This window comes from Sorex fumeus, unplaced genomic scaffold, assembly GCF_029834395.1.
Source record: "Sorex fumeus unplaced genomic scaffold, SorFum_2.1 ptg000086l, whole genome shotgun sequence".
NCBI classification, from domain to species: Eukaryota; Metazoa; Chordata; class Mammalia; order Eulipotyphla; family Soricidae; genus Sorex; species Sorex fumeus.
In genome coordinates, this window is record NW_026606143.1 from 36679604 (window position 1) to 36699540 (window position 19937).

At 48.2% G+C, this 19937-nt stretch overlaps 1 protein-coding gene across 1 annotated transcript in view; it reads left to right on the top strand.

The window, feature by feature from the left end:
- Positions 1 to 19937, top strand: part of PIR (pirin) — a 95488-nt gene that overhangs the window by 12847 nt on the left and 62704 nt on the right. Inside the window, exons 4-5 of the mRNA XM_056131230.1 lie at positions 17218 to 17301; positions 18430 to 18636. Coding sequence (XP_055987205.1) covers positions 17218 to 17301; positions 18430 to 18636 — 291 coding nt within the window. The remainder of the gene's footprint in view (positions 1 to 17217; positions 17302 to 18429; positions 18637 to 19937) is intronic.

Below are 19937 nucleotides of genomic sequence, written 5' to 3' on the forward strand. Positions count from 1 at the left end.
GCAAACAGGGGGTGCTTCCCATCAAGCAACTGCCTCACTCTACCATCTCTCCATCCCTGGTCATCATTTCTTTTTGTTATTTTTTTTGCTTTTTGAGTCAAACCCGGAGATGCTCAAGGGTTACTCCTGGCTCTGCACTGAGGAATTACTCCTGGCGGTGCTCAGGGGACCCTATGGGATGCTGGGAATAAGACCCGGGTCGGCCACATGCAAGGCAAACACCCTATCCACTGTGCTATATCACTCCAGCCCCTGGTCATCATTTCTTTCTCTTTGCCACACACGACTAGTGACAAATAGTGCCTCATCAGATTTTTAGTTTGTACTTATCACATCTCAGTGAGGTTATTTATCTGTTCATTTTAAAACATTAACCATCATATATATATTTATATATCCTTGACCTAATTTTCCTATTAGGCTGCTGCTATTAATCTTACTGTTTTAGGGCCAGAAAGATAGTAAAGTGGGCAGGGCACTTGCCTTACATGCAGCAAACCCAGGTTTGATACCCCGGTATTCCATATGATCCCCAAGCACCACCAGGAGTGATCCGGAGTGCAGAACCAAGAGTAACTCCTGAGCATTGCTGGATGTGGTCCCTCACAAAAAGAAAAAATTACTGGTTTGTTTTTGTTTTTGTTTTTTTGCTTTTTGGTCACTCCTGGTGATGCACAGGGGTTACTCCTGGCTTTACACTCAGGAATCACTCCTGGCGGTGCTCAGGGGACAATATGGGATGCTGGGAATCGAACCTGGGTAGGCCACGTGCAAGGCAAACGCCTTCCCTGCTGTGCTATCGCTGCAGCCCCCAAAATTACTGTTTTATGGATCACAATAATGATCATCCTGTTGTTCGTCGATTCCATTGAGCAGGCACCAGTAACGTCTCCTTCGTCCTAGCCCTGAGATTTTTTTAAATATGCCATATTCAAGGCTCTTTCAGGGTTAGGAGAATGAGACCCATCATTGTTACTGGTATTTGGCATATTGGGTATGCCACGGGGAGTTTGCCAGACTCTGCCGTGTGGGCAGGCTACATTCCGTAGCCTGCCAGGTTGTCCAAAGTAAGAACAAGATAATAAGATGTTTTACGGAAGCTCTTTATATATAACAAAAGCTTGGGAGCCACACCCTACAATGTTCAGGGTTACTCCCAGCTCGGTGCTTAGTTCTAAGGACCAAGGAGTGTCAGGATTGAACCCTGGGATCCTGTATGCAAAGCAGATGCTCCAGCCCATTCAACTGTCTCCCTGGTCCCAAGAAGTTTTGGATATAGTAAGAAAAACAGTCACTTTCGAATCCACACAATAGTACTTAGAGATATTATGCTCCTTTTGCATGGCCCCTTTCAATACAAATGGATCAAAGAAGGAACATGCTAATATTTATATGCAAATAGCGAATAACCTCCCTGGCTAAAGTGATGTTTTTAATGCCTGGAAACATCTAAACACTTACTGAAAGGTTAACGTCATAGGTGTTTTATCAAGATCAATAGTCCTCAGAATGGCCAGATGTGCACAGGGTGAGCCAGTGATACACTGGAACCAACTATTAGAGCTCACATTTTTTTGAACTAAAAATGTGCAATTTTGCTGTATTGATGTATGGATATAAATATCTACATATTTTGAATGTCCGCTCATATTTTTATTTATTTATTTATTTATTTTTAATTGGCTCGCCATGAGATAGTTACAGGTGTTCATGTTTGAGTTACAATCACACAATGATGCTTTAAAAGGCTCTGTTGATTGTGTTCCATCTAATAAAGTGTTTCTGAAACTGACTCTGAATAAAGTTTCAAGCAACTTGTTCTTCACTAATTGTGTTTTCCCATGGATTTTCCCCAAATCCCAACTTTCTCTTTTTTTCCCCCCCCTTAAATTTTTATTAGTGAGACACCATGAGGTACAGTTGTAGACTTACAAATTTTTGTGCTTGGGTTTCAGTTATACAATCATCGAATACCCATCCCTCCACCAGTGCCCATTCTCCTCTCATATTTTTTTAAAAGTAATAGTGGCACTTGACCCAATAATGAGGAGAACATTATTGTGTAAAATCCTTCTGAACTCCAGGGTGCTTCATGAGCTAGCAGTGATGCCCCAGAGATTCAGATCCAGGGAATCATTCTGCATTTCAGCAGCATCCTCAAAGGATTGTTGGGCACACTACAATGTGAGAAGTATTCCTTCAAAGTGGAAGCATTACAGCTTTGTAAGAGAAGAACCAGACCCCGATTTTACCAAGTTCATGATGAATCAGTTTGTTTTTGTTTTCATTTTGCTTTTCGGGTCCCACCCAGCAATGCACAGGGGTTACTCCTGGCTCTGCACTCAGGAATTACCCTTGGGGGTGCTCAGGGGTCATATGGTATTCCGAGAATCGAACCCAGGTCAGCGGCATGCAAGGCAAACACCCTACCCTCTGTACTATCGCTCCAGCCCCTGAATCAGTTTTTGAAACTGAACTCCTCAGAAAAAAAGTTTTTTTGATGAACAACGGGATGACAGTGCTTCAGTGCAGTTAAACATTCATCTACTGGGGTCTGGAGCAATAGTACAGCGGGTAAGGTTTTTGCCTTGCACAGAGCCGACCTGGGTTTGATCCTTGACATCCCATATGGTCTCCTGAGCCTGCCAGGAACAATCCCTGAGCTCAGAGCCAGGAGTAAATCCTGAGCACTGCCAGATGCGGCACCCAGACAAACAAAAAATTCATCTGTTTAACCTGATCGTATGGCACCCCATACGATCCCCCAAACACTGCTAGGAGTGATCTCTGAGCATAGAGTCAGGAATAATTCTTGGACAAAGCTGGGTGTGTCCCCAAAACCAAACAAAATATTTATTTATATGAAAAACTATGTTAAAACATATCTGTTGCAAAAGATATATTTTCAACAAAAAACTGTGGAGATTGAGGAGGGCGGAATGCCCCACGGGAAGGCACAGCTGGTGGCCATCAGTCAGAAGCAGGAGCAGATTCAGTATAATAGTGAAATTTTGCAAAAACATTAAAATCTGGAGCGATAGCACAGCGGGTAGGGTGTTTGCCTTGCACGTGGCCAACCCGGGTTCGAGTCCCAGCATCCCATATGGTTCCCCAAGCACTGTCAGGACTAATTCCTGAGTGCAGAGCCAGGAGTAACCCCTGAGCATCGCTGGGTGTGACACAAACAAACAAAATAAACAAACACTGTCCTCCAGTTGTTCATCTATTTGCTTGAGCAGGCCCAGTAACGTCTCTATTTTGAGACTTGTTGTTACTGTGTTTGGCATATTGAATATGTCACGGGTAGCTTGCCAGGCTTTGCCGTGAGGGTGAGATACTCTCGATAGCTTGCTGGGCGTTCCGAGAGGGGCGGAGGAATTGAACGCGGCTCAGCCGAGCTAGCTGCACGCAAGGCAAACGCCCTACCACTGTGCTATTGCTCCAGCGTGTGACTCAAAAAGCAAACAAAACAAAACAAACAAAAAAGGAAGTGGGAGCATTGCTGTTTCAAGGCCGTGGCTGGTGCAGTGACCTGGCGGTGGCCTCTTTGTCTGCCCTGATGGCTTGACTTGTTTAAAGCAACTCTCAATGATCAGGGACAAAGCAGGGTCTGCAGAATGGACGGCAGAGCCCTGCTAGCGTTTAGTTTGGCTCTGAAAAGGAGGACTTCAAGTTCGCGCGCTGTTAGGAATTCATCACCTCTACCCTGAAAAGAAACTGGTTTTCAATTCTCAGAGCCTTCTTCACTTCTGATCACCTTTTCAATTCTCACCTTGGGCTGGGGATGGAAACTTGCCTGCTGGGGTACCTTTGCCTATGTGAGGCTCTGGGTTAGACCCCAATCACACTACCCATCCCCAAACCACCCCCCACCACACCACTGTGGCCCCCAAACAGAGCCAAGATAACAGTGGCCACACAGAAATCAAAACATGTCACAGCTTCTGGACGTGAACACCCCAAGTCCTGAGAACCCCAAGTGCGGGTGGTTGGCCTCTGCTGCCAGGTTAGAGGGATGACATGCGAGTCACAATCCACCTGGTGTATTTCTCGGGGCCGGGTGGGGACGGCCGCGTCTGCCCTGCTCTTCCTTGGCTTGGCAATGCGCTGGAGCAGTTTGGCCCGCAAGCCCAAGCAGGTTCTCCAGTTTCCTGCAGAACAGCCCAGCCCTGTTTCCAGGGTGTGCCTAGCGGAAAAGCCACACGGCCTGGCTGGGAAGCAGCCAACAGCCTTCGCGTGCGAGGCTGCGAGCATTGTCCCAGAGAGGAAGGGCAGAGCCAGCTGGTTCACTCCCCGCACTCACCCCTTCATTCCAAGTCCATCTTTCTGTTTTTTCTTTTGCTTTCTTGGTGGGGCTGGGGGTGAAGGACAGGGGTCCCCCCTCTGGCAACCCGGGAGACAGGCCCAGTCGATGAAATGCAAAGTCCATTTGGGAAAGAATCCAGTGGCTTGGGCGTTTGCCTTGCACGTGGCCTACCTGTGTTCGATCCCAGACAGTTCCCCGAGCATCGCCAAGAGTAATTCCTGAGGGGTCGGAGTGATAGTACAGCGGGGAGGGCGTTTGCCTAGCATGTGCGGCTGACTCGGGTTCGATTCCCAGCATTCCATAGGGTCCCCCGAGTACTGCCAGGAGTAATTCCTGAGTGCCGAGCCAGGAGGAACCCCTGAACATCACTAGGTGTGACCCTTCTCCAAGAAAAGAGTAATCTTTGAGTGCAGAGCCAGGAGTAACCTCTGAGCATCACCGGGTGTGACCATCCCCCCACCAAACAAAGGAAAGAATCCTCATTCAGTATTCCATAGACCCCAGCCCTGGGATTCCAATGACCCCTGATGACAGGTGAAAGGGGGAGCCTGTCGCACTGTGCCTATGAAATAGGGTGCCGGAAGTGACGCTGTTGAAGAGGAGGAAGATTTACTTCTTTCTAATCACTGTAGCACTGTATCACTGTCATCCTGCTGTTCGTTGATTTACTCGAGCGGGCACCAGTAGCATCTCTATTCGTTCCAGCCCTGAGATTTTAGCAGCCTCTCCTTACTCGTCTTTCCCAATGATTGGAGGCTCTTTCAGGGTCAGGGGAATGAGACCTGTCATAGTTACTGGTTTTGGCATATCGAATACGCCACAGGGAGCTTGCCAGGCTCTGTCTGTGCAGGCGGGATGCTCTCGGTAGCTTGCCGGGCTCTTCGAGAGGCTCTCTATGATTTGTTGCCTACTGTCTAAAGTCCATCAAACATGGTGTGGTAATTATGGAAAATGGGTAGGAAGTGTCTTATAATGTGTCCAGAAAGCAGCCTGGAGCGTGGTGGTGATTGGGCAGTGGAGGTCGGCTACTGGGGCTGGGTCCCTTGGGGTGGGGAGGGCTCTCGCCCACCCCCCTCTGGGGCAGCCTGAGTAAAAACAGCCTGGCGCTGTTTTCTTTGCTAATATGCAAAGAAAATGACGTGCCACCATCACTTGGCAGTGGCACGCTGGCGGGGAGGGCTGGCCTGGAGCTTCTCCTGAATTTCCAGGCCCCGTGTAGGCTTGTGGAATTTAGCCTGTTTGTATTTGACAAAATCTGGGGCGGGGGTGTGGGGGGAATTAGCGTGGTAAGAAGGAAGTGAAAACCCAGAAACACCCACAAGACACACCCTGGTACCACCATGCTAAGAATATCAGCCAAAAACCTTTTAGTAAATGGCTGGCTATTTATTATGAGATAACCACGCAGAAACCTCCCACTTTCCTGGAGAAAAGCAAGAGCCATCTGTCAGGGAGAAGACTCCCTTCATAATAGCTCTCAGAACTCTCTCGAATTCCAGAGAGAAAAATGTTTTCCTCTTTCACCCCGTTTCCTGCCTCCAGGCATTGGGCGTATATTGCACCAAATATATATATATATATGTACATATATATGATATATATATCGGGGAAACAAAAGCAAATGAGAGAATTCTTATATATTTGGAAATAAATGTGGAAAATTCTAGATCTGCAGGATAGAATGTTATGCAGCAGAATATATAAAGCAAATCTTATCATTTCCCTTTAATCATTGCTCGTTGAAGTCGTGGTTTTTCACGGCACTGTTGTCGTTTGGGCGGGGTATTATTTCCTGTGGGTTTTCTGTAATGCCCAGGGACAGGACAGGCCTGTGCATTGTAGGATGGTAGATGTCAGTGGAGGTGTCCCCCAGCGTCACCTTCCATTGTAACATGCATAACTGTGTGCAAACATGCAAAACTTTTCTGTCCCGCTAGTGTATGTCACAACTTGGTTTGCCCTAACGCTGGACTGTCTCCATGCTAGCTGGAATGACACACAGACAAGGTGCTAAAAACAATTGGGAAGTTATCTGTACTTGTATAAAAACAAATACAAAAAAAGGTATGAAAAAGACTTTCTTTTGTATTTCCTTTTAATGAATTAGTACCAATTTTATCCTGGGGAAGATGAACTCATTTGATGGTTCTGGTTTTTCTAACTGGGGTCTGCTACTGCCATCTAGTGGGGAATTTCAGTACTGGCAGCTGGACACCCTCTAGGGAACCAGGTGTGTCAACAAGTAGAGGTCCCATAAAGGGAAATGAGGGGCTGGAGAGATAGCACAGTGGGTAGGGCGTTTGCCTTGCACGCGGCCGACCCGGGTTCAATTCCCAGCATCCCATATGGTCCCCTGAGCACCGCCAGGAATAACTCCTGAGTGCAGAGCCAGGAGTAACCCCTGTGCATCGCCAGGTGTGACCCAAAAACAACAACAACAAAAAATAAAACACATAAAGGGAAATGATTCATCTAGCATTTTCTTCAAAAGTAGATTGGATAAATTCCCCCAATAAATTGCCCTGTCTATAATGACTTCCATACCCTTCCCCCACCTTCCAAAGGTAACAAGCAGCTCTTTGAGAATGTCTGAGACCATATTCTGAGAGTCCTCAAGTAGACAAATGGGAGAAGGTGCGAGAGAGTGGGGTGGTGGTAATAAAAATTGGTAATCCATCATTGAACATACGTTGATGGCACCAAATAGAAAATAGTGCATGAGACTAAGAGCATGTGCAAAACGAGCAGAGACCGTAGTTTGGTGGGGTTTTTTTGTTTTTGTTTTGGTTTTTTTGGTTTTTGGGCCACACCCAGCAATGCTCAGGGGTTACTCCTGGCTCATGTACTCAGGAATTCCTCCTGGCGGTGCTCGGGGGACCATATTTATGGGATGCTAGGACTTGAACTCGGGTCGGCCACGTGCAAGGCAAACCGCCCTACCCACTGTGCTATTGGTCCAGCCCTGTGATAAAGTTTCTTGCAAGGCATCCACTCTGAAGCAAAACTGCTTCAGAATTATCTGTTAGTAGACTTTTAAAACGAATATCGGGCCATTTACATTTACAATTAAATACAAGGAAATTTGCTATGCAATGATGTTTGCTACTAGTTTTATAAGAACTGCCCCACCCCCCCCACACACACATACTCGCTATTTTCTGTACATTACATCTGAGCCTCACAGCAACCCTGAAATATAGGTGTTAATCCCATTTGCAGAGGAGGAAACTCATCTTCCTCACTCATTAGAGAAGTGGCGGCTGGGCCCAAGGCCCAGGCCCACCAAAGATAGGCCAGGACTGGACCCCCAAACTGTGAAAACTTCACCAGCTCTCTGCTCAATTACGATGACTCCAGGATGTGAATTTCACACCTTTATACTTGCACAGTAATACTCTCAGTTCTCTAAACTTCCTGTCTAATAAGGAAATGTAGCCAATTGCTTGACTGACTGAAGATTTCAGGGAAATCAATGAACTTCTTATAGTCACACAGAGACATTTCAGGTAATCATTTCTTAACTAACAAAATTGTGCTTTAATTGTGCTTAATCTTTTATTACAACCTAGATGTTCTTTTCCTGTAGAGCTAATTTCTATATACTTTTATGTAAGTATATTCCTATCTACTTTTCTACCTCACCCACCTCAGCCTTACCAATATTTCAGTCTCTTAAGGACCAGACTGGGGGGGGGGGGGGGCGGAAACCTCCCCATCTGTGAATTTCTCTAGATTGTTCCTCATTAGATCGAATCCTCTTTCACTGATACTACTGGGATTGAATGTTCTTTTTCTTCATTTTTATTTATCTTGTTTGCAAGAGAAGGCTCTTGCAGATAGAAGGATAATTTTTAGACTCTCTTTGAAAAGCACTTAAGAATTATGCCAAAATTAAATATTTCTTTTAAAAGGGAAAAGGAAAATCAAAATCAGCCTCCCTATATCAGAGACTCCTCCTTAGTATAAAATTCCTTCTTGCATCTTGAAGCCCCAAATCCTGAGAATATCACCAAGTATAATGAAATGAGTTGTTGAAAGTATGAGAAATAGAATTCTAGCAATGAATTGAAGAATAATAACGGTAATTAAAATAAGCTTTTCAAAAGGTATCATCTGCTTAAGAGTCTCATGCCCAGGATTGGAGCAATAGCACACCACGTAGGGCATTTGCCTTGCACGCGGCTAGCCTGGGTTTGATTCCCAGTATCCCATGTGGTCTCCTGAGCACCACCAGGAGTAATTCCTGAGTGCAGAGCCAGGAGTTAACCCCTGTGCATCGCCGGGTGTGACTCAAAAAGAAAAAAAAGTCTCATGCCCTACCGACTGAGCTAGCTGGGCATCACAGGTATCACCTGCTTAATTATATTCAGTATCATAGTAAATTTTGCAAAAAAAAAATTAAAAGAGGGGCTGGAGCAATAGCACAGTGGGTAGGGCATTTGCCTTGCACGCAGCCAACCCGGGTTCGAGTCCCAGCATCCCATATGGTCTCCCGAGCGCTGCCAGGAATGATTCCTGAGTGCAAAGCCAGGAGTAACCCCTGAGCAGCGCCAGGTGTGACCCAAAAAGCAAAAAAAAAAAAATTAAAAGAAGGCAATCCATCTGATCCCTTTAAAACTGTCTAAAAGCCTGGAGCCCAGCCCTGCCTAACCAGGCGGACACAGGCCCCAGGCCCATTTTCAACCACTTATTAGGTGTCTGCCTTGGCAGCTCTTAAATGGAGAGTATGCTGCAAATGAAAAATTCCCCACACATCACAATACTTTGTGTTCTGTGATGACTAGATGCAGCTTGCCACACAGACATATTGTCTATAAGGACCGAAAATGTGCATGTAGCCACACTCTGGGAGGCAGTTAACAGCAGCTGGAGAAAAGCAGCGATCATACACCATTATGAGCAACAGAGGGCGCTCTTTGGCTAAAAAATACGTCTAGCTTCCTCCATCCTTGCCTTCAACTACTACTCCACAGTTTCTGGAAGGTCTTTCCGAGAAACGTGGGAGATAAAACAATGAACCTGAACACGGGCATCCATGTGAAGCCAGCCTGATGATTCCAGGGAGCCAGGGTGAGTGTGTCCGAAGAGATTCCTACAGAGGTTCACTCCTGAGAAGTTGTGTATGTGTATGTATGTTTAAGAAGGGTGTTCACAGGCAGGAGCAATACGCAGCCGACCCGGGTTCGATTCCCAGCATCCCATATGGTCCCCTGAGCACCGCCAGGAGTGATTCCTGAGTGTAAAGCCAGGAGTAACTCCTGAGCATCACTGCGTGTGACCGAAAAAGCCGAAAAAGAAAAAAGAAAAGAAGGGTGTTTATGACCCTGGGGTTTGAGAAACTGCCAGAAGATTCTGAGGTAGTCTGTGATTGGTTCACCTGAGTAGGAGCAGTCAAGAGTGTGATTGTCATAGAAGGATGATGTACCCACCAGAAATTTTACTCGAAGTGAAAAGAAAATTTTTAGATGGGGTAGATGTTTGAGAGTGGGCAAGGGATGGTGAGGTCCTGCGCATGAGACACGGGAGCCCTTCTCTTTTCGTGGGGTGCACTCTCCCAAGTGGTACTCAGTGGGCTCGGGGTCCTCCAGGTGCTTCTAAGCCAGCAAGGGCCCAAGGCTGTGGTAGAGTGAGGCTCTGTGGTTCTGGGGATACCCCCAGGATCCTCCGACCGTGCTCAGAGAGCACTTTCAGGGTCACATCTGCTGTTGCTTGGTGGGGTGGGGGGAACCATTGTGGTCCCAAGGGCTGAACAGGGTTTCTACTTGCCCGGGATCCTGTGCTATCTCCCTGCCCAGGGTCTTTCTTAGAGATGGTCAGTTTCCCTAAAGCCGTCGGGTCACCTGTCCCGGCCTCTCGCACAACTCCCCCGACCCCCCGCTCACTCCTGGTGGTCGACACATGCACTTCTCTCCACAGGCAACAGCATTCAGCCCCAAAGTCTTTTCTTTCTAAATACCTTTGTGACTGGAGATGAAAAAAAACCATGTGAGTGCAAGAAATCACACACAGGTAAAGAGCCAAACTCTGCCCCTCAACAGTGTAAGGTTTAAGGAGAGACAGCTCAAATGGTAGAGCACCTGCCTTGACGGGGCTGAAGCGATAGCACAGTGGGTAGGGCGTTTGCCTTGCACGCAGCCAACATGGCCGACCCGAGTTCGATTCCTCCGCCCCTCTTGGAGAGCCCAGCAAGCTACTGAGAGTATCTCACTCGCACGGCAGAGCCTGGCAAGCTCCCCGTGATGTACTCGATATGCCAAACACAGTAACAACAAGTCTCACGAAGGAGACGTTACTGGGCCCGCTCGAGCAAATCGATGAACAACGGGAGGACCGTGACCGTGACCTGCCTTGACATGTCTGGTCCCTGGCGTGGCCTGGTCCCCTCCGTATTATGGTGTCCCTCAGATGGAAAAGGTTGTTTTAGATTCCTTTTTTTTTGCCTTTGGGGTCACACTCGGAGATGCTCAGGGGTTACTCCTGGCTCTGTGCTCAAGAATTACTCCTGGTAGTGCTCTGGGCACCATATGGGATGCTGGGAATCAAACTCGGGTCGGCCACGTGCAAGGCAAACGCCCTCCCCACTGTACTGTCGCTCCAGTCTCTGCTTTAGGTTCTTGTTCTGGAACTAATCTCACCACTGCGCAGTGTGGCCACGCAAAAACAGAAAGTTCGTAAGTGCTCAGGATAAAATGACCTGTAACGCCTGCGAGGCCGTGTAAATACAAGATGCTGCCGTTGATCCAAAAAGCCACCAAATGTTGTCAGCCAGAGCCATGCTAGGCACCCGGCTAGATGAGGATTCAGCGCGTGCTTGCGTTCAAGGAGGTTGCTTTCCCTTCGAGAAGAGAGACCCTGGATGGATGAATAACCAAATGGTCCTCTCTCATTTCTCCCTGGGGAGAAATCTGGGAAGAAGAGACACAACAGGCAGACACACAGAGCAGACAGTCTCATGGGCAGCGCTGGGTTGTGACCTTTGGACAGAAGACTGAATAGAGGAAAGAGACCATGAGCATCTTGAGGGAGAACTGCATCCCAGGAAGCACAAAGGGGTCCCCACCAATGGAGCCCTTGTCCCCGGGAACAGGGCAGATGTGTTGATTTCAGACTTACTGATCACCAGGTGCTTGGCATTTGACACGTTTCCTCATGTAGCTCTCACCACACGCATCACCTCCGGGATTCTGGTGGTCAGTGAAGCATCTGAGCCTCCGAAAGGTTCAAGACTTCACCTCTGACACCTGGAGAATGGCAGCGCTCAAATTCCAACCAGAAAGTTGGAATCAAGTCTGGACTGTTTCCCGGTAGCAGAGTGAGCAGCCCCAAGAGCACTTATTAATTAATTAACTAATTTGCTTTTCGGGTCACACCCGGCTGATCAGGGATTATTCCTGGCTTTGCACTCAGGAATTACTCTGGGCGGTGCTCAGGGGACCATATGGGATGCTGGGAATCGAACCCCTGGTCGGCTACCTGCAAGGCAAACACCCTACCCACTGTGCTATAGCTCCAGCCCCCACAAGAGCACTTTCAACTACGTGTATGTGCCTGTTAGCCAAACGCCGGAACCACCTTCTTTACCTCTTTCTCCTTTGTGAAAAATCCTTTGACTCTCATTAAGATGTCCTATGGGGTTGAATAGGAAAAGCGAAATTTGGGGGGGGGGTTTCCAGATTTCTCAGTAATTGCTCATTCTAAAAACATTTCTACTTTTAAAAATGGGGCTGAGGGGCTGGAGAGATAGCACAGTGGGTAGGGCGTTTGCCTTGCATGCGACCTACCTGGGTTCGATTCCCAGTGTCCCATGTGATCCCCCAAGTACCGCCAGGAGTAATTCCTGAGTGCAAAGCCAGAAGTTACCCCTGAGCATCGCTGGGTGTGACCCCAAAAGCAAAAAACAAAGGGGAGAGGCTGAACTTTCATCTGCATCCAAAGATTCTGTTTCTATTGTGGAGACCAGTTAGTAACTTTTTATTTGGGTTTTTGGGCTGGAGCGATAGCACAGCGAGTAGGGCATTTGCCTTACACGCGGCCAACATGGCCGACCCGAGTTCGATTCCTCTGCCCCTCTCGGAGAGCCCGGCAAGCTACCGAGAGTATTCGATATGCCAGACACAGTAACAACAAAGTCTCCAATGGAGACGTTACTGGGCCCGCTCGAGCAAATCGACGATCAACGGGAGGGCCTTTACCTTTACCTTTTACCTTTTTGGGGTCACACCTGGTGATGCTCAGGGGTTACTTCTGGCTCTGCACTCTGGAATTACTCCTGGTGGTGTTCAGGGGACCATATAGGATACCGGGGATTGAACCTGAGTCATTCGCATGTAAGGTAGGCACCTTCCCCCACTGGACTATCACTCCAACTCCTAGTTAGTTACTTTAATTCCCCACTATGTCCCTTGTAGATCTCTCTCATAGGGATCAAAAACTTGACCCCAACTCAATTTTTGTCATTTTTCTCTTTTTCCTACTGAACGACCATTTAGGAAAACCCAGTCCCACTATTTTAGGGTAAAAAGTTATGAAAAAAGACATGGTTTCATCTAGGATTTGAGATTTCTTTTCTGGAGAGAGTCTTGCACATTTCACACTGCATGGGTCAACACACTCTGCCTTGGAAATCCCAGGCAGAAGGATCCAGCCAACCATATGATCAGTCCTTCACGCTGCTGTTTCTTCCCAATTCATTTAGAGCTCCTTGAGCGGCACTATTTCTAAATGTTACATGGCAAGGGGCGTTGTTCTTTCATTATTATTGGGAGACTCCATGTCCTTCTTCCTCTCCCGCCCTAGTCCCTAAACCCCCAGAGAAAGAAATGATTAGGAGGCAGACATTTCAGGCTATACGTATGACCGAAAGGAAGCAAAAAAAAAAAAAACCAGGGGGCTGGAGTGATAGTACAGCGGGTAGGGTGTTTGCTTTGCACACGGCCGACCCGGGTTCGATTCCCAGCATCCCATATGGTCCCCTGAGCTCCGCCAGGAGTAACTCCTGAGGGCAGAGCCAGGAGTAACCCCTGAGCATCGCTGGGTGTGACCCAAAAAACAAAAAAACAAAAAAAAAACACCAAACAGACCCAGGAAGTATGTCAAGGCCTTTCAGAAAAGTCTGGTTGGAGACTGCAGATGTCCCCCTGCCATCAGGGGCTATGCTGCCAGCTCCATCCGCCACGCGTGGCAACGCTCCCGGCATTTGTACTTCTGCTGTGGCCTAACAAATCGTCTGGCTTGTGTCAACTCTCAACAGTACTGCTTGAGCTTAAACAGAGCCCCTGCAGGCACGGATTTCTAGCACGCTGCCAATAAATGACAATAATAGGACAGCGAAGCCCTGATTCTGAACCAAGGCTTCCCATGTTCTCAACACACACACACACACACACACACACATAAACACACACTGATGGAAGTGTGCTTTGGGGGTGCCGTGGTAGAAGTTCACCTTGAAGGACTCAGGAAAACTTTCTTAGCCAGCCTTTTCTTATTGTATATGGGATGGGAGAAATGTTACCTTCTATGCAGCTATGGCATAGTGAATGCCAGAAAAGTTGGGGTGGGGGGGTGTGCCACCTGCCGGGTCCTGTCAAAACCATTGGAATCCCTCTCTAATGTCTGATTTTGCAGGGAAAACAAACATCCATGTAAGCATTCATCTAAAGTGAGTCATGCTGACCACAGTTTGCTTTGCAACAGTTGCTGGACAGAGTTTCAGATGATGAATAACTCCAACCAACACCCCTAAGCTTGGATCATTGAAAACTATTTGGGGATGGAAAAGCATCGAATTGGAAAGAGCCTCCTTGGAGAGCCCAGAGGGGAGCATCAGCTCAGAACAGAATGGAAAATGCTTCGGTCTTTTTTTTTTTCTTTTTGGTGCCGTTAACAAAGATAAGAACAGCCTGGGGCCTGCTGCTGCTTAGGGCCTGGAAGCTTCCTCTTTGTCCTCTTCAATTTAGAAGCCCCCTACAGAGTCCTAAGTACTTATTTCTGTGACCCAAGTACCCACTAGGGTACTTCAGGGCTTTCCCACTAGTAACACACATTGAATCTGATGGAGCCTCATACTTCCCGTGAAGCTGTTACCTCAGACTGTGGTTCCTCTTCCTTCTCACTGCCTTCTTATCTAGCCCCCCCCCCCCCCACTGTGTTTCTGCAGCAGGGACCAAGTTACCCCTCACCATTGTGTAGTAGACCAAAGAGAGCATATTACCTTTTTTGTCAGCAGAGTAGGGCCAACGGGCCTTGTTTTTCCAAACTAGAAGGTTGTTTTCATGATCAAAAAATAAGTCGTTGCAGAAAACTCAAGCTATCTGAAAAGTGGAAACAAGATAATAAAATGTACCTTCAGTATTTCCTGTTGGGGAGGGTACTGTCCACAGTTTGCTGCGTCCCTCCGGCTACCCCCCCCCCCATGCATGTCCGACCCTGACTGATAAAATTTTATTTAAACAAACCCATTTTAATGACTCATTGTATCAGATGCTTTAAAAAAAAACTACAGGATTAAAAACACATCGCCTTTCATGATGTCTAAGACACTGTTTTGATAGTTCATCCTAAAACAAGAGGAATTTGGTCTGCTTTTTTTTTTCTTTTTGGGTCACACCCGGCAATGCTCAGGGGTTACTCCTGGCTTATGCACTCAGGAATCACTCCTGGCAGTGCACAGGGGACCATATGGGATGCTGGGAATCGAACCCGGGTTGGCCACGTGCAAGGCAAACGCCCTACCCGCTGTACAATCGCTCCAGCCCCTTGGTCTACTTTTTATACTATAGGGTGAAGTGAAATCACAAACTGCAAAAACAGCCTGAGCTAGACATATATAATGGGTTCTTGTTAGGAGGAGGAAATAGTTTAATTTGTGAAAATGGAAGTATCAAATTATGCCTGTTGAGAACTTCAGAAGCATTTTCTCTTTGCTAACCTCTGGGGTATATGGTTATTTTCTTTCTTGTGTAACATTATGCCGCCACTGTTCTTTTTTTGTGGTATTAGAGATTTGCAATTTGTGGTAAAAATAATTATTCACTCTCAGTACTGATTTAAATTGTCGTGTTTGGGTGAATAGGTCTTTGAGCAAAAAATGGGATCTAGCTTACATAATTACAAGAGATGCCGAGATGCTACATTGCATTTGTGTGTGTGTGCCCGCATAATAATGTGTAAATAGAATGCTGAAATGAAAAAATTCCAAACTTACAATGGATAAATCCTTTAACCCTGGAAGAGGACATTAGGACAGATGGAGCAGAAAAACTTTGCTGGATAGCATGGATGTTAGGAAGCCTGAGGCAGGAAGCAGGGCCTGCCTCACAACCGTGCAAGGCTTTTGCAAACACCTTGTCGAACTGTTTAGGCTGATTGAAATTTCTCATAGGACTTGCAGATGAGTTTTATAGATGCGTGTACAATGTGGCCTGGGTTAGGTCCCTGGAACCAAAGCCAACCAGAAAAGGCTGGACTTTGAGGCATCTTGTTCTCTTAAGTGGGACTTGGATTGCGCAGGGGTCGGGGAAGATGGTGTTACCCACGCAGAAGGTCTCCCACAGCTGACTGCTGACCTCCCAGGGCCTCTGGCTAGACAGGCAGTGTTCAGCAGAACCTGTGGAGAGATGGGGACTGCCATAGTCTGCATGTTCCTTCATGTCACTGGTAGCCACACGGACCTGTGAGTGCGTAGGAAGTGGCTAGTAGACCTTAGGAGCTGGGTGGGGGGAGTTTTTGAATTTTCTTTCATTTGAACTTCGCTGCACGTGGCTACTGGCTATGGGACTGCACAGAATTTCATGCCACTTTTTCCTTTTTCTTTTTGGGTCACACCCCGCGATGCACAGGGGTCACTCCTGGCTCTGCACTCAGGAATTACCCCTGGCGGTGCTCAGGAGACTGTATGGGATGCTGGGAGTCGAACCCGGGTCTGCCGCGTGCAAGGCAAACGCCCTACCTACTGTGCCCTAACTCTAGCCCCATCCACTTTTTAAAAAAATTTTGCTTTTTCGATCACACCCAGCAGTGCTCAGGGGTTACTCCTGGCTCATGCACTCAGGAATTACTCCTGGCGGTGCTCAGGGGACCATATGGGAGGCTGGGAATTGAACCCAGTTCAGCTGCATGCAAGGCAAGCTCCCTACCCATGTGCTATCGCTCCAGCGTCCCTCATGCCACTTTTGGACGTGTTTTGGATATGCCTCTGGAAATGTTGACTTCTGTTTCTCTGACTTTATTTGATGGCATTTCCCAAGCATGAATGTAGTACCGAGCGAGTGTGTATGTGCCTGGCATCAGAAAGACGTTTCTTTGCGATTTCCCACACCAGCTTTGAATGGGAGGCGTAGAGATGTGGGATCTGTAATCCCACACAGCCAGGAGACCAGGATATTGGGGTCCCTGCTGTTTGAAGTGAAGCTGCTTCTCTTTTGCCCTGAACAGCAGCCTCTGCCATTCTGGGCTGTGGTTGGCTGGCTGAGTGGAGGAGAGGGCACCTCTTGGCAGCCCGGGGGCTCGGGCACTCTCTGCAGCTGCCCAGAGCAAGGGGCTCCTATTGGAATCTCTCAGAGGCATTGTGTGGGTTTCTGCAGCCTCTCAGCGAGCCATACTCTCAGCCTGTTCTGTCATCAGACTTGCTCCTGACACAGATGTCAACAGATTTGCTGTGGGGAAAAAAAAAATAAACCAGGACAGAGAGCTTGTTCAGGGTTTAAGATACTCGGTTTGCATCCATATGACCTGGGTTCAATTCCCAAAACAAACTACAGGGGTCACTCCCAAACAGAGCCAGGAGCACCCCTCAGGGACACCCCTCAGGTGGGGCGGCCCGAACCCCCACCCCCATACGCAATGGAAAAAGCAAACAGTTCTCCACAGCTGCCCAATTCCTCCTTTCTCTTCTGTTTGCTTTCGTGCAGGTCTCTTACCTCTTGGAGGGGGGCAGTATGGCCCATGAAGACTTCTGTGGACACTTTGGTCAGATGGACCCAGGCGACCTGCAGGTATGGACAGAGACAAAGGATTGCCATGCCGGGGTTGGTCATCCTCGGGGGCAGTAAGCTTGGGCATGCGCACTTCCGGATTATCCACACTTTCTTCCCCTCCTACCCCTTAGTCTCTCTCCCTTCTGAGAATGTTTCCACTCAGCTGGCCTCTTGGATTTCTCCCCTCTACTTTCGTTCCTCCCCAACACCCTCACCCTAACCCTAGTTCTATCCCGGGATGTTTTCTTCATACTTCTCAAAGGAGACGGTCTCATCTTCCCGATCTTCCATTCCATCCCTCACTCAGAAATCAGGGCTGTCCTCGCCGTATCTCCCCCTCTGCCTTTACATAAGCCACGCAGCTCATGGGCGTACCGGATGCCCCTAGTGCTAAATTTAATGTGCCAGTTGCAGGTACCCACTTTGTAGAACTCTGCTACAGTTGAGGCCCCTTACTCTACTCTTCACTTAAGACAGTGATTATTCAGCCAGCCCTTTCACCATCCAAATCTCATCAGAAACAGGTTGCAGTGAAAACCCTGGGAAATATTGGGGGTCATCGTTGCCTTTGGGGCTTTGTAAGTCTGCTCTGCATCGGATCTTGTCAGGGGTCATTTCTTTTTTTTTATGCTTTCTTTTTTTTTTTTTTTTGCTTTTTGGGTCATAGCCAGTGATGCACAGGGGTTACTCCCGGTTCCTATACTCAGGAATCACTTCTGACGGTGCTCGGGGAACCATATGGGATGCTGGGAATCGAACCTGGGTCTGCCGTGTGCAAGGCAAATGCCCTACCCGTTGTGCTATTGCTCCAGCCCCAGGGGTCATTTCTTATTAGAGGAAAGATTGTGTCATTACAGTGTCTCTGTGCGCATGACAATCAAAGGCATGAGGAAAAAAAGGGCCAAGCATTGTGGCCAGCTTCTCCCCCATCCCTCCCCCCATTCCTGAGCGCTGCTGCTCCCCCAACTGTGCTCCCTACACAAAAAAACGGTGGAGGGAGCCCTGCTAACAGCTTGCTGATGTGGGGGAGCCAAGTGTGGCCCCTTCGTCTCCACTTGGGACACAGGGCCAGCACCAACTCCGGAGCTACCGGGAGGGTTGGTGGTGAGGTCCCACCCTCACCAGCTCGCTGCTCTGCTCCCACAGTGGATGACAGCGGGCCGGGGCATCCTGCATGCCGAGATGCCTTGCTCCGAGGAGCCCGCCCACGGCCTGCAGCTGTGGGTGAATCTCCGCAGTTCCGAGAAGATGGTGGAGCCGCAATACCAGGAGCTGAAAAGTTCCGAAATCCCCAAACCCAGTCAGAATGGAGTGACCGTCGCTGTCATTTCCGGAGAAGCCCTGGGCGTGCAGGTAAACTGGGTGCCGCTGGGTGCTGGGGCAAGCCCTGAGCTGTCTCACTGAGGGACTGGTTGCGGGCGTGGCAGGAACTGAAGGGAACCCAGAAGTTTCCTACATGCACTCCAAGAGGTGTGGGAGAAGGGTAAGGATGTCAGCTCGTGAGAGAAATTGGTCCAAAAGCACTTAGCAGGCCCCTGGCAGATGGCTTGAGAGACCTGATCGCACATTTTACACGGATATAGCCCGGTGTCCATCTCTGCCACCATGTGTCCCCACACCCTGCCCAGGAGAGCTCTCAGAAGGCTGCAGCCTATGTGCTCTGACTTCCAGCATCGTTTGGCTACTAATCGCATTGCAGTGTCTCCACCTTTTTAAAAAAAGATCTCATTGATTGATGGTTGGTTTTCAGTATTGTGGAATTTCCCAGGTTTAACCTCCCACTTTGCTAAGGGTATAATTGCCACCATTCCCACCACCACAGTTCCACAGCCATCCCATCCCCCCCAAAGATGCCTCTACCCAAACATCGCCTACCACCACCACCCCACATCCCATTCCCTCTGGTAACCACCAGTTTTCCCTGGTTTGTTGCTTCTCTCCATTTACTTTGTTTTTCTTTTTTTTGCTTTTGCTTTTTGGGTCACACCCAGCAATGCTCAGGAGCTACTCCTGGCTCTGCACTCAGGAATTACTCCTAGCGGTGCTCGGGGGACCATATGGGTTGCCAGGTATTGAACCCGAGTTGTCCTTATGCAAGGCAATTGCCCTCCCCCCTATATTATCACTCCAACCCCTTACTTTGCTTTAGTTTTTCATCTTCCACCAGGAGTGGAACTGCACTGGGTTTGGCTTATTCCACTAAGGTCACCACTTCACTCTCCACCTGCATTCTCCCTACGGCACAGTTATCTTTCTAAACCCCATAGCAGAGACCAGAAATACAGCACAAGTGAGAACTCACCTTGCCTGTGACTGACCCCAGCTCAATCCCCAGGACCACATTTGTTCCCCGCAACACTGCCAGGAATCACTCCTGTACACAGAGCCAGGAATAGCCCATGAGACTATGGGTGAGATGCAGAAATAAAATAAGCAAATAGGGACCAGAGTGATAGCACAGCAAGTCAGGTGCTTGCTTTGCATACAGCTGACATAGGTTCAGTCTCCGGCACCCCAGAGGGTACCCCTTGAGCCTGCTAGGAGTGATTCTTGAGTGCGGAGCCGGGAGTAAGCCCTGAGCACAACCGACTGTGACCCAGATACCAAAAATTAAATAAGTTAAATAAATCAAGAGCAGTATAGTATTCCATTTA